Source organism: Stegastes partitus, unplaced genomic scaffold (genome assembly GCF_000690725.1).
Source record: "Stegastes partitus isolate 25-593 unplaced genomic scaffold, Stegastes_partitus-1.0.2 Scaffold686, whole genome shotgun sequence".
In the NCBI taxonomy this organism is placed as follows: Eukaryota; Metazoa; Chordata; class Actinopteri; family Pomacentridae; genus Stegastes; species Stegastes partitus.
The window spans coordinates 194,278-206,679 of NW_007578417.1; the positions used below are offsets into that span (position 1 = coordinate 194,278).

Here is a 12,402-nt window from a genome sequence, read left to right on the forward strand (position 1 = left end):
TGTACTTTTTTCAGACAAGAATGTATCCACGGAAGGCAGTTAATCTTATGTAACCTGTATGATATCTGATACTTATGCAGTGTTTGCCAAAAGATGTTTTAGGGCTCACATGCTTTGGAACACATGACCCCAGCTGTCTCTTACCTCCTACCAAATGCGCCTTGTAAGCCATATCCTGTCCATTTACCTCAGTGTTTTATGAGGCTACTTTATAACCTGCAGCTTGACCTTCTGCTCTACCAGATGTCTGATCCCAAAAAATCTAGTGGCACACAACTAGGTCTTAGGTCTTACTCTGTTTACTAAGTTATAGTAATTAGGCTCTTGCCTTAGATGCACCGCTTAACAACAAGATTACATGATATTTATGAACAGAATAACAATACCATTCCAAAATATAACCTAAATTATTTTGTGCACCAAGTGCAGTCAAATTAACGATTAAAACAGTCACTGTTATGCAGTTTGATATAATGAAACTACAGCCTAAAAGCAGAATCAATGTATCTGTGATACAATCTCAGCCAAACTTGGGCACCATAGTTTGTTGTAGTTTGATTCATTTCAGAAGAATTTCACATCCATAGAGCAATGGGAATTTGTCTTTGACGTGGTTCACATGGCTCACATAAAAAAGACAATATACATATCAAATTAGAAACAACCTACTTCAACATTGTTTATAATTTTGATGACTTCTGTCTGCCTGCTCAGCTTGACACAGTAAGAACCAAGTGCATATATAGCATGGAACTGTCTTGTTTACAGTCTGAGGTAGTCCTCTGAACAACTGCTGTGATACACACTCTCCACTACCCTTATTAAGATTTCTTTTTTGTATTTACATACACAGGCACAAGTTTACAATTTTTGAAAATTTAAATTATATCTTTTATTTGATATCATTTTTTGCTTAGAGTGTTTATTTAAGCCTCAGTCACAACTGGTCACACAACTTTTGGGATCGTACGTCCTCTGTGAATTGTGGGTGCTGTGGAGGTCCTAGAGGTAGAGGAAAGGTTGCAAGAGCACAAGGCTGCCTTGTGAGTCGCAGGGGCGACGTGAGATGTCCGTTCAAGCATGGACGCTAATTGCAATGTGCGATTGCCGTAGAAATTCTACTCACTTCTTGAGTTTGCCTTCCCACCTGCATATGTGACACACGCTCACCACAAATTCTGTTAACATACTGACAGGGTTTAAGCTTAAGGACATCCCGTCATCCTGGGGCTCAAAAAAATTGATCCGGGACGATAGAAATTAATGTTGTCCTGAAATTAATTTCAGGACAAAAGTTTAAACTTTATAACAAATGGTGATGAAAATAAATATGATTTCATGTTTTGTGTAACACACACACAGATCCTGACAACTTGGGGGTGACAGCTTGCTTGCAGTGTCACTGTCACCCCGGTACTGACTTCCTGCGTGATACCGGCCAGCACCATCTCCAGTGAGCTGACCCACTCCTCCAACAGAGGCACATACTAGCTGCTAACACATATTTTTTTCATCACATTTTCGCTAATGATTACCTCTTAAAAACATTACATTATGTCCCAATATAGTGTGAGATCTGTTTGCAAAGTTAGATTTACTTAAAGCAATATAAAGCTGATTATAATATGGTATATCCATTATTTGTTTGAAGCAATAATGCAATCAACGATCGCTGTGCGTTCGAACACACAAGGGCCACTTGCTCCCTCACTGAGTCACTGAGTGCGTCATGCGTCTTAGACTACGGATTTTCTTCCCGCGGTACCTTAAAAATCGCACATCTCACTTGCGAACTCCTTCCGGGGGGGGAGGAAGTTACACTTGTGGCGTTGCTGTTCGCAGAGAATTCATAGAATTTGACATGTCAAAAATCCTTGTGTACGTGCTTATGGGCTGTCTGTGACCTTGAAATATCGCAAGACAGACTTGCATGGCACGTGTCATTTGCACGTAATTTGGACACAGACAAGCCGTAGGAGCCCGTATGACCGGTTGTGACTGAGACTTTAATAAGCAGAAATGCAGAACAGTTTGTCTGACATAGAGGAAGAAAGGCCACAATGGTTCTCTATCATGTGTGCCTGTGGTTTCTCTCTTTTACTTTCTGTAGGTTTATTTCACAATTTCTTACTAATCTATCTGAGAGTTGAAAGACGATTCTGTTACTTTTTCCCTATGAAGGCTGTGTGCCGTTTTGTTTCTCAAATCTGTTTTTCTGAATTTCTGTTGTACCAAGGTTAGACTAATGTAGTGTAGCATACAATCTGAGGTTATGCCTTTAATTTCATGAGTTTATTTAATATCAGTAACTGGCATTTTTTGCAAGTCAGTGTGACTGAACCTGCCAAACAGCAGTAATTGTATTTGTGTGAGGATTATTATTGACACACTTGAAAAGCCTTTATGTGGAGATGTGTTTGTAGGTGCTGTGCTTGTGTTCTGTGGATAGTGTGTTATTTGGTTTGCAGTGGGAATAGGTTTGTGTAAATTTGTCTAAACACTGTCTCACTATGTGAACTCTCTGTGACCCATGCTGACCCTCAGGCTGTCTGATGTGGCACAATAGACGCTGAGGAGGCAGCAGACAGGGACACATAGGCAGACTCTCTGTCTCACACTGTGCCAAACAGTGAGGTAGAGCGATGCTCTAAATGAGGAGTGAGAGAGAGGGCACAGGCAGTACTCCATTCCAAAATGAAGCACACTTGAAGGAAGCAACGTGTAGACATGGGGGCAGGTAGGAACAGGCAGCGTTGAGAACACACCTGCAATTAGGTGCACATATTTGCATATGAGTGCATGTGCATAGTAACATCAAGAGGTTGGTGTTAATGGAATGAAGGAATGAAGAAAGACCTAGACTGGGTGACTTAACTTAGCCATAATAGTGCAACGCCGAGCAGCCCGTTTGTTGATGCTACTTCCCTGTCGAGAGGGGAGGGGTGAAGAGAGTCCCTTCACTAGTATTTCCAGAAAAGGACACTGAACCAGTATAGTAACAGAGGCCAAAAGTTTTCTAAAAAATAAACACAGACATAGATAGGAAAAGAAACAGAGGCTGCTACCACAGGTAGACAAATGAATATAAACAGACACAGTAACAGAAAACTGCATGACATGGTTATCTGTTTGGATCCAAATATCTGCAGTAACCCGCCCCCCTTTGATGGGCTTTGTGCAAAAAGCTCAACATCAATGGAATCGATCAGTGGAAAGCCAGTGTTATGATGACTTCTATTTATAGTGAGGTCTGTTTGTGACACGACAATGGCTGCCATTCGACTCCCTCAGACAAATTAAGTTAGACACTGTTTTGTTTTTTCTGTCTTTATAATTTACTGTTACATTGAAGGTGATAGGTTGCATGTTGTGAAGTTACAAACCCATGGCAACTAACTTTTGAAGTCTGTTTTATGATAAAGCTTTATTCATGCCCTTGACTAGCAGGTCACAAGGTCAACAAAGGTCAAAAGATCACAGACCTGAAAAGCTTTGTTATTTGTACACATGGATACAACAGACAACAACAGTTGCTCATGACAAGTCTAAAAATACAAACTGACTGTGTGGAACAAGCCAAATTTTACTCTGTGAAATGTTTTGTAGTCAAATTGTTATGTCTAACTCTTAAAATCAGGTCACTATTACATCATATGCATCTTCATTGACATTATTTCGTATTGGCTGGGAATTTAAAGATATTTAGATTTTTTTGTGTGTCATTGATGAATTTACCACTGGTTTAAGAAAACAGACAAATGCATAAAAAAATAAATATTTAAACACCTAATAGTAAGCTTACATTATTTTTCATGACAGAAGAGAACACCTTCACTCGATAACATGCACAAGACTTAGGTCTTATAAATAACCTTGCGCCAGTGTTTAACAGAGGGATTAGTCAGTGGCTCTCTCTGTTCCTGTGGGATGTCGCTTGTGCCAGTGAATTAGATTTCTGCTACGTCCATTCTGTCCGCCATACTGGGGATGTGTGGCAGATGCAGTAGAAATGTGTTTTATAAAGCTAAGGCTTGGGTGTTGTCTTAGCACTGCTTCAACTCTATATTGCTAGTACCATCTAGTGGCAGTGGGTGTTACTGCGCAGTAACAAATGTGAAATGTGAGGTAGCCCTATGATGTTTTGGGTCTCGTACTAGAATTGTGTACCAGCAGTTTTGTTTGACTCATGGAAACAAACGGAGCACAGTTTGCAGTGTTGGAATTTCAACAATTCTCACTGTAGGGAAGACAATGATGACATTCCTGCCATCCTAACACTGTATGCATCTCTCACCTCAGGACCGCAAGCTGACCAAGGCAGAGCAGCAACGCTTCAAGGAGGAGGCAGAGATGCTAAAGGGGCTTCAGCACCCCAACATTGTCCGCTTCTATGATTCCTGGGAGTCTGTGCTTCGCGGAAAGAAGTGCATTGTACTAGTGACTGAACTCATGACATCAGGGACACTCAAAACGTTAGTAAAACCTCCTTATACTTATTATTTTTGCTGAGTGACAGCTCACTATTATTATGTCTAGTTTTGTAAACATCTCTAAATGACATTTAAAATGATATTCCCCATAATGATTTGTATGGCTTGGCAGTGTTGAGGCACCAACAGCTGTACTGCTTGTAGTTACATAGTAATAAAGTATTTGAAATAACTTAAAAAAAAACAAAAAACAGTACATTCGACAGAATTATTGCAGAACATGAAGATAATTAAATTAGTGTGCTAGTTTTAGCGAAAGGACCAAGAGTTGTAAATCTGGGTCTATAAGTTAATAAATATCAGCTTGTGCCTCCATTGTTTTCTGAATGTTTAATAGTGTCTTTAGTATTCCACTAAAAACAACAACAATGCGATTTGGGTAAAGTGCCATGGTCCTTAATATTAAAATGTGTCAAGATTTAAAGGTGTTTATATTATTATATTGTCTCTCTTGTTCTGTCTGTCCCTGGTTGAGCTTTTGAGTTTAACTGCATCTGCTCTCTCTGCACAGTTACCTGAAGCGCTTTAAGGTGATGAAACCCAAGGTCCTAAGGAGCTGGTGTAGGCAAATTCTGAAGGGTCTTCACTTCCTTCACACCAGGACTCCGCCAATTGTCCACCGAGACCTCAAATGTGACAACATCTTCATAACAGGCCCCACAGGATCAGTCAAGATAGGGGACCTGGGACTGGCCACTCTTATGAGGACCTCCTTTGCCAAGAGTGTTATAGGTAGGCTACATATGTAGATCAGCTACTTTTAAAAACAATGCAAATCATATAGAAGCTAAAGCAAATTCAGCCTGCTGGGTCTGGACTTATAAATATACTTTTCTCTGACATCAGCACAGTTCAAACACACTGCTTTTTATGGAGGGCCTCGGCTACCTACGGTAGAGGTATAGATTATTATTGACCGAGTCACTCTAAAAATCCATGTGGGGAGCACTTAACATAAACAGAGATACTGATGAGATATTGGCTGTCTGAGCCAAATTAAGCAGTGCACTGTGAGTAGCATTTAACTCAATAAAATTTAACTCAGGAGACATGAGCAATTGCCAGGAAGATTGTAATCAGAGTTTCAACTGAATTGTAATTCTTCTGTGCCATGGATGCTCTGTGGACAAAGTTATAGCACTGTAAATACAGATTATAAACCATGATAGTGGTGAAATAGTATTTAGCAGTTTGGATTGTTATAGACAAGGAACCACTGTATGATCTTAACAGGAACCCCGGAGTTCATGGCTCCAGAGATGTATGAGGAGCACTATGACGAGTCTGTGGATGTATATGCCTTTGGGATGTGTATGCTGGAGATGGCTACGTCAGAATATCCCTACTCTGAGTGCCAAAATGCTGCTCAGATCTATCGCAAAGTCACAAGTGTAAGTCTCTTTGATTTAATATTATTCTCAGTTCATTGTGATTTAAATGTTGACACAACTATCTGGCTTCATGATGAAAATGTTTTTAATGATTAAATACATGATCCAAAAACCTTTTTTCAGAATTTCCTTTTTTAATACAATTAGTTTTCTATCTGTGTTCTGCAGGGTATAAAGCCAGCCAGCTTTGAAAAAGTGAATGACCCAGAGATTAAAGAGATCATCGAGGGCTGCATTCGTCAGAACAAAAGTCAAAGGTAAAAAGGTTTCACATTCATAGCACAACAAAGTGCTGTTGCTCAAGCAGCTTAACTATTCAGGTGTTCATTAAACATCCTGGTGTCTGTTTCACGATCCTATCTGCCTCACTTGACAGGCTCTCCATCCGAGACCTCTTGAACCATGCATTCTTTGGGGAGGACACAGGGGTCCGGGTGGAGCTGGCAGAGGAGGACACAGGCATCCAGGACTGTCTGGCTCTCCGGATTTGGGTTGAAGAACCCAAGAAGCTGAAGGGGAAGCACAAGGACAATGAGGCCATTGAATTCAGTTATGACCTGGAGAATGATAGCGCAGAGGAAGTGGCTCTAGAGATGGTAAGACAGCAGAATGATTTATGCCTGATGAGTATAGAGAGGGTTCATAGGTGTCAGATATGGTATAAGGTCCACTGAGGAAAGGCTTTGATGCTTTAAACCTTGAGTGAAGGTTAGTAGGAAAGAAATCCCTTCGCTCATTTATCAGCCACTTGAGGATGCCTCCTTCCGACTTAAATTTCCTACACTGACCTATTAATTAATTACTTTCTCTTTGTCTCTCTCTCCCTTCCTTCTTTGTCACAGGTGAAGTCAGGCTTCTTCCACGAGAGTGATGCCAAGGTGGTGGGAAAATCCATCCGGGACAGAGTAAATCTGATCAAAAAGTCAAGGGAGCGTCGGCAGCAGCAGCTCCTTCAGCAACAGGGCTTTGAAGAACGAAGAGACTCCACCCTCACCTCCTACACCTTTTCTCATCCTTCTTTCCCATCCTCACTGGGGCAAGGGGCAGCTGGACAGGCGGGAGGGGAAGGAGGAGTAGGAGGAGGAGGAGGAGGAGGAGGAGGAGGAGTGCAGGAGTCTGAGGAGTTGCCTGAAGTGGACCAGCATGTCAGGCAGCAGCATATTTTCAGTGGAACTACCCTTAGTCTGCCAGGTAGAGTATGGACCCTCATGTTATGTTTCATATGCCAGGAGTTTATCAAAAAATTACCTTTATGAAACAGTTGACACTTGAACGCTTGAGTAAGCAAATGTGAAAGTGGTAAATATTGTGATTTGGACAAGCATTCTGTGGCTTGCATTTTTAAATTTTGCGCTATGTTTAAAATTGTCTTTCGACCAGAAGGTGAGAGTGTTGGGTCAGCCAGCTGTGAATCCTATGCAAGTGGACAGAGCCAGGCATACTCTCAGCAAGGGGAGTCATACACCCACTCCCAGACGACTCTCCCCCCTATGGCATCTGTACGTCTATTGCCTCACTTCAATACCAGTCAATTGGTGCAAACGTATTAATTAACTCTTGTTTTAAATAATTGTATTGATAAACTACATTGTTTTTTGAATATTTTCCTACCCTGCAGAGCACTGGCACATTGGCTCATCCTCAAATGCACCCCATTGGTGAGAGTGGAGGTGTCCCAAATGTGCCTCTTGGTCAGAGTGTTAGTATGTCCAGCATGTCTATTGGCCAAAGTGGAGGAGGACCTGTTGGCCAGACATTTCTTCAACCCACTACCATGGTTCCACAGGTATCACCAAGTGTACCTCAACAGTATTTTCAGGTGAAAAGGGTGATAATATTTGTATTAAAATCAAAAGCCATATTTATACCGGGGCTACAACATTTAACATTATTGTTGGAAGTAAAGCTATGGTCCCCCTGCTCTGTCACATTTTCCCTCATATAACTATTTACTCAACCACAAATCATCCTCATAATCCTCTGAGATTGACCATCTGGTTGTATGTGATACAGGGTTTCCCCCAGGAAGCTGGTTAGCAGAGGTGGTGAGAAGCAACAAATAAGCAGTAGCTCTCGTTATATTCTGTATAGCCTTGTGATTGGAAATTTGGCTTCTGCCTGTTTTACCTCAAGTTTAATATTTTACTTTACTGAAATGTATTTACATTCTACATTTCTGGAGAGGCAGCCCCTGTCTGCCATAAAACACTGTGGGAAATCCTGTTGTTTAAAACTAAATGTGTTGATAATTTATGCTTCTTGCCAAAGCTTATTCTTAACCTATTTTTTTTTTACTACTTTCTTTCCCCTCTTCTTTCAACACCAATCATCATTCTGCCATTATCACTGAATAGTCACAAACATTCCCAGCAGAAGCTTTTCAAACTGCCACTCCCCATGGATCAATGGCCCCCTCACAGTCATACATACCTCCTGCTTCCCCACAAGCACCCATTAATGTTCTCACTACATCCATGCCAGTCAGTGATCCTGCTGGACTAGCAGGGACCATTGTGCCCCACGCTCAGCAGACCCAACACCCTGCCACTCCCATGCAGCTCACTGACATCATTCCCCAAGCCGCACCCCAGCAAACACAGCCTGTCATGATCCCTCAGCAGACCATTGTCCCTCAACAACAGATAGGGATGGATCCCCAGACCTCCACCCTTCAGCAGCCACAACAGCAAATGGAGGCCCAGACCACTATGCTCGAACAACAACAACAACAAGTTAGTGCCACTCAGCTGCCAACAGAACAGCATCAACAGAGCCTTTCAGCTACAGCTGTCCAGAAACATCAACATGAGCCTCAGCAACAGATCTACGTACAGCAGCCTGTCCCACATGTCCAGCCAACTTCTCAGCAGCAGGTGTTGACGACCCAAACAGGTATGGAGCACCGAGCTATGTCCGCACCACATCAAGGGGAGCAACATCAGGCTTATGAACAACAACAGACTGGGGACCCTCGTGAGCAGGCTATGATACAATCACAACAATTGCAACAACAGCTTCAACAACAGCCATCTCTGTTACAACAGCAGCAGCAACAAGCTTTACTGCTTGAACAACATCAGCTGTATGTCCAGCAACAGCTTGATCAGCAGCAACAAAAAACACTGCTTCAACAGCAGCAACAGCAGGCCCAACTACAACAGCAGCAAGCACTTAAACACAAGCAACTGTTGGATCAACAACAGCAGCAAGCTCTTATTCAACAGAAACAAGAGCAGCAACAGCAAGGTCTTGTACTACAAGAGCAACCACAACAACTACTTCTACAGCATCAGTTAGAGCAACAACAACAGCCGCCATCACAGCAGCAGAGTCAGTTATATCAACAAATTGGACAACACCAAGCTGGAACTCAAATAGAACCAGAGAAGCAACTGCAAATTGGACAACAGCAGCAACAAATTGTATTGCAGCAACAACAGCTCCAGCAAACTCAACACCAACAGGAACAGCAAATGCAACAGCAAGCCTTAATCCGACAAATGGAACAACAACAAGCACTAATACAACAGCATTTGCAGCAACAGTTAATTTTACAGCAGCAGCAACTACAACAGAAAGCTCAGCTACAGCAACAAGAGCAGCAACAAGTACAGCTCAAGCAGCAGATAGAGCAGCAACAGCAAGCTCTGTTGCAACAACAGTTAGAACAACAGCGTCAGCAACAAGTCCTGTTACAACAACAAGCAGAGAGACTGCAGCAGCAAGCTCTGATACAGCAACACATTCAAGAACAGCAGCAGCAACAAGCTGCCATCATTCAACTACAGCAAACTGAAAAACAAGAGGCTGTCCCTATTCCACAGAGCAACAGTGAGCAGCAGATTCAGCAGCAAACAACTGATATACCACATGTTTGTATTCCCCCGCTAAACACTGCTCAGTTCACACCTCATACCATACAGCAGCAAGTGACAGAGCAAGCGGCACTGATGCATCAGCAGCAAGCATTTGCTGCCCAGCCGCAGCCCCACACCTCAGTGATGGAACCCCATCTTTCATCTGGAGCTCCTGCTGGTACTGAGGCGATTCAGCACCAAACTCATATTGTCTCCCAGGCCAAGGCCCCCATGACCATTCAGAACACACAGATCCCCGTTCAGATGTCTGCTGTTGTCCCATCTCAAGTCCTCACTCAGCAAGGACAAAGGGATGTTCACTCCCAGAACCAGAGCCAGATCCCAGTCCAGTTTATTGCTCAACCTACAGCCCAGGCATCTCAGGCTATGCCTGACGCCCAAGTAGCACCTCCAGCGGCAGTTATCCAGGGACAGACGCATGTCATCCAGACCCAGCAAATTCCTTTGCAGACTACTTATCCCGGGCCTGTCACTCCCTCACAGAGTCAGGTAGCTGCTCAGCCATTAATCCAGACTCAGCCTTTTCATGCAACTATTTCTCAGTCCCTGCCACCACAGAGCCAGGTCCAAAATGTTGACATTCAGATGATGGGCCAACAGAGCCAAGCTACGGTCCAACCTCCAACTGCAATTGCTTCAATTCCCAGTCAGATCCAGCATGAGACTCATGTTCAGCAAAAAGCTCCGATGCCAGGACTCATGCAGTTCCAGCAACAAATGCAAGGCCAGCTGACTAGCCAGGTGCAAGCTCAGCCTGCTGTTGGCCTTTTGACCCATCAGTATGTCCCTCAGCCTACCCACCAAGCTATGCCACCTGTACAACAGGATATAACTCATATTTCACAACAGCAGGAGCAGCAGCAGCCAGTTCACCAGTATCAGCAGCTGATTTTGTCTCCTGGCTCAGCTGGAAGTGTTGGAACTATAACAGAATGTCTCAGTTCAGTAGTTGACCCTACAAACTTTGTTACCACTCCTCATCCTGTGCAAGCTGGACAAGCCTATGTTCCAGGCCAAACAACACTACATCCTGCTGTATTTCAGGCCCAGCAGCAGCCCATAGCGAGCACTGTTGACCCTTCAGTCATTCAGGCGATCTCCCAGCCGGCTATGCCTCAGTCTACTGAGAAATACCAGCAACAACTACAGCGGCTTTCTCAAGTGCAGCAATCCATAGCCATACCTACCACACAGGCCCAGTTACCAGCACAGCCCATCCCAACTCCCATCCAACAACAGCTTCCTCTGAAGCAGGCTTTGATGCCCCTTGATGATAATCAGCCTCCCACACAGTGTCAACCTACTTCAAATCTAGTGACTCAACCTCCTGCACAGTTAGCCCCCAACAATGTGGCTGAGCCTCAGTCCCAGAACAGGACCCTGCCCCTCCATAGTCACCTAGTGTCCGGTTCCCCTCCATCTCCGCAGCACCAGGCCAAGCAGATGCTGCCCGCTCACACACACACACAAACCAGCAGTCAGTCCCAAACACACTCCCAAACGCAGACACATGTTCAACACCAGGCTCATTCTCACACTCAGACACACACTGAGACACCAATTTCTGAACAACCTGCTCCACCTCATGCTGTCTTTCCTGCACAACAAATGCCCCTCAGCCCTTTGCATACTTCATGTCCCCCAGCATCACTCCCATCTGTTCCATCCCTACCATCCCATCATCCCGCCGCTGCCCCTGCTCCAGAGCTGCCTACATCTCTGCCAGTGGCCCAGGTAACCTTACCAGGGCAGGCCGACTTTATACCTACCTCCCCTCCACCTGTTGCTACTCTACAATCGCTTGATTCTAATGCCCCCAAACTGCCCCAAGCCTCGCTGCAAGACTGTGACCTTTCCCTGCTGGGCATTGCTCAGGTACAGGAAGTATGAATGTTTGCTGTATTAATTAAGAAATAATTTTACTTTGCTGACATACTGGCAGAATGAATGAGAATACTGCAATGTGAATATTTGAAAAAGCTTTCATGGCACCTTTTTGATTCAAACTAACAATTTTTTGATTCTTAAAAATTAAGTGTATTTTTAAAACAGTATGCTTGTTATTATGCGTCGTATTATCCATGATGACATTTTTGGTTTTCTTGCATCTGATGTTAATAACGTTTTGTTTTCTTTGTCCATTTTTCTCTCTATGCCTGGATGCTATGTCTGTGTATACATGTCATTCTATAGGATGCTCCATACCTGACAAGTGCAGAACATCATTCTTCTTCAGGGTAGGTTTGATATTATTACTGTCTGATATCCATTTAGAGGTCATTTCTGATAAGAACCCCGATACTGGAAGATTCTGAAAGTCTTTGTTTGGTTTAACAAGGCAAAAAAAAATGTATGTACAGTATTTTTATTTATTTTATTTTTTAGCTTAGCAGTGGTGCCATCTTCAGGATAATGATCTTTCTTTCAATCACTTTGACACTTAGATATTTCCAGTGCAATATTTAACATCCTTACCACCCTCAGATCTGTTCCAGCTAATGGGGAAGATACACTGCAGATCTTGGCGAATGGGAAATCAGAGAAATTAAAGGCCCAGAGAAGAGCTTCCTGTCAGAGGACTGAGAAAGTTTCACATCAGTTTCAACTTAGCATGCTTCAGGTGAAAAAATGGCTGCAAGTAAC

General features: G+C 43.2%; 1 protein-coding gene across 3 annotated transcripts in view; it reads left to right on the top strand.

Moving 5' to 3' along the window:
• Positions 1-12,402, top strand: part of wnk3 (WNK lysine deficient protein kinase 3) — a 35,807-nt gene that overhangs the window by 12,498 nt on the left and 10,907 nt on the right. The window contains exons 3-13 of one of the 3 annotated variants that reach the window (XM_008290602.1): positions 4,300-4,472; positions 5,002-5,222; positions 5,724-5,881; positions 6,050-6,138; positions 6,258-6,477; positions 6,724-7,072; positions 7,262-7,380; positions 7,500-7,700; positions 8,236-11,634; positions 11,953-11,996; positions 12,244-12,379. In XM_008290602.1, coding sequence (XP_008288824.1) covers positions 4,300-4,472; positions 5,002-5,222; positions 5,724-5,881; positions 6,050-6,138; positions 6,258-6,477; positions 6,724-7,072; positions 7,262-7,380; positions 7,500-7,700; positions 8,236-11,634; positions 11,953-11,996; positions 12,244-12,379 — 5,109 coding nt within the window. The remainder of the gene's footprint in view (positions 1-4,299; positions 4,473-5,001; positions 5,223-5,723; positions 5,882-6,049; positions 6,139-6,257; positions 6,478-6,723; positions 7,073-7,261; positions 7,381-7,499; positions 7,701-8,235; positions 11,635-11,952; positions 11,997-12,243; positions 12,380-12,402) is intronic. The other 2 variants (XM_008290603.1, XM_008290604.1) reach the window with 2 other exon arrangements.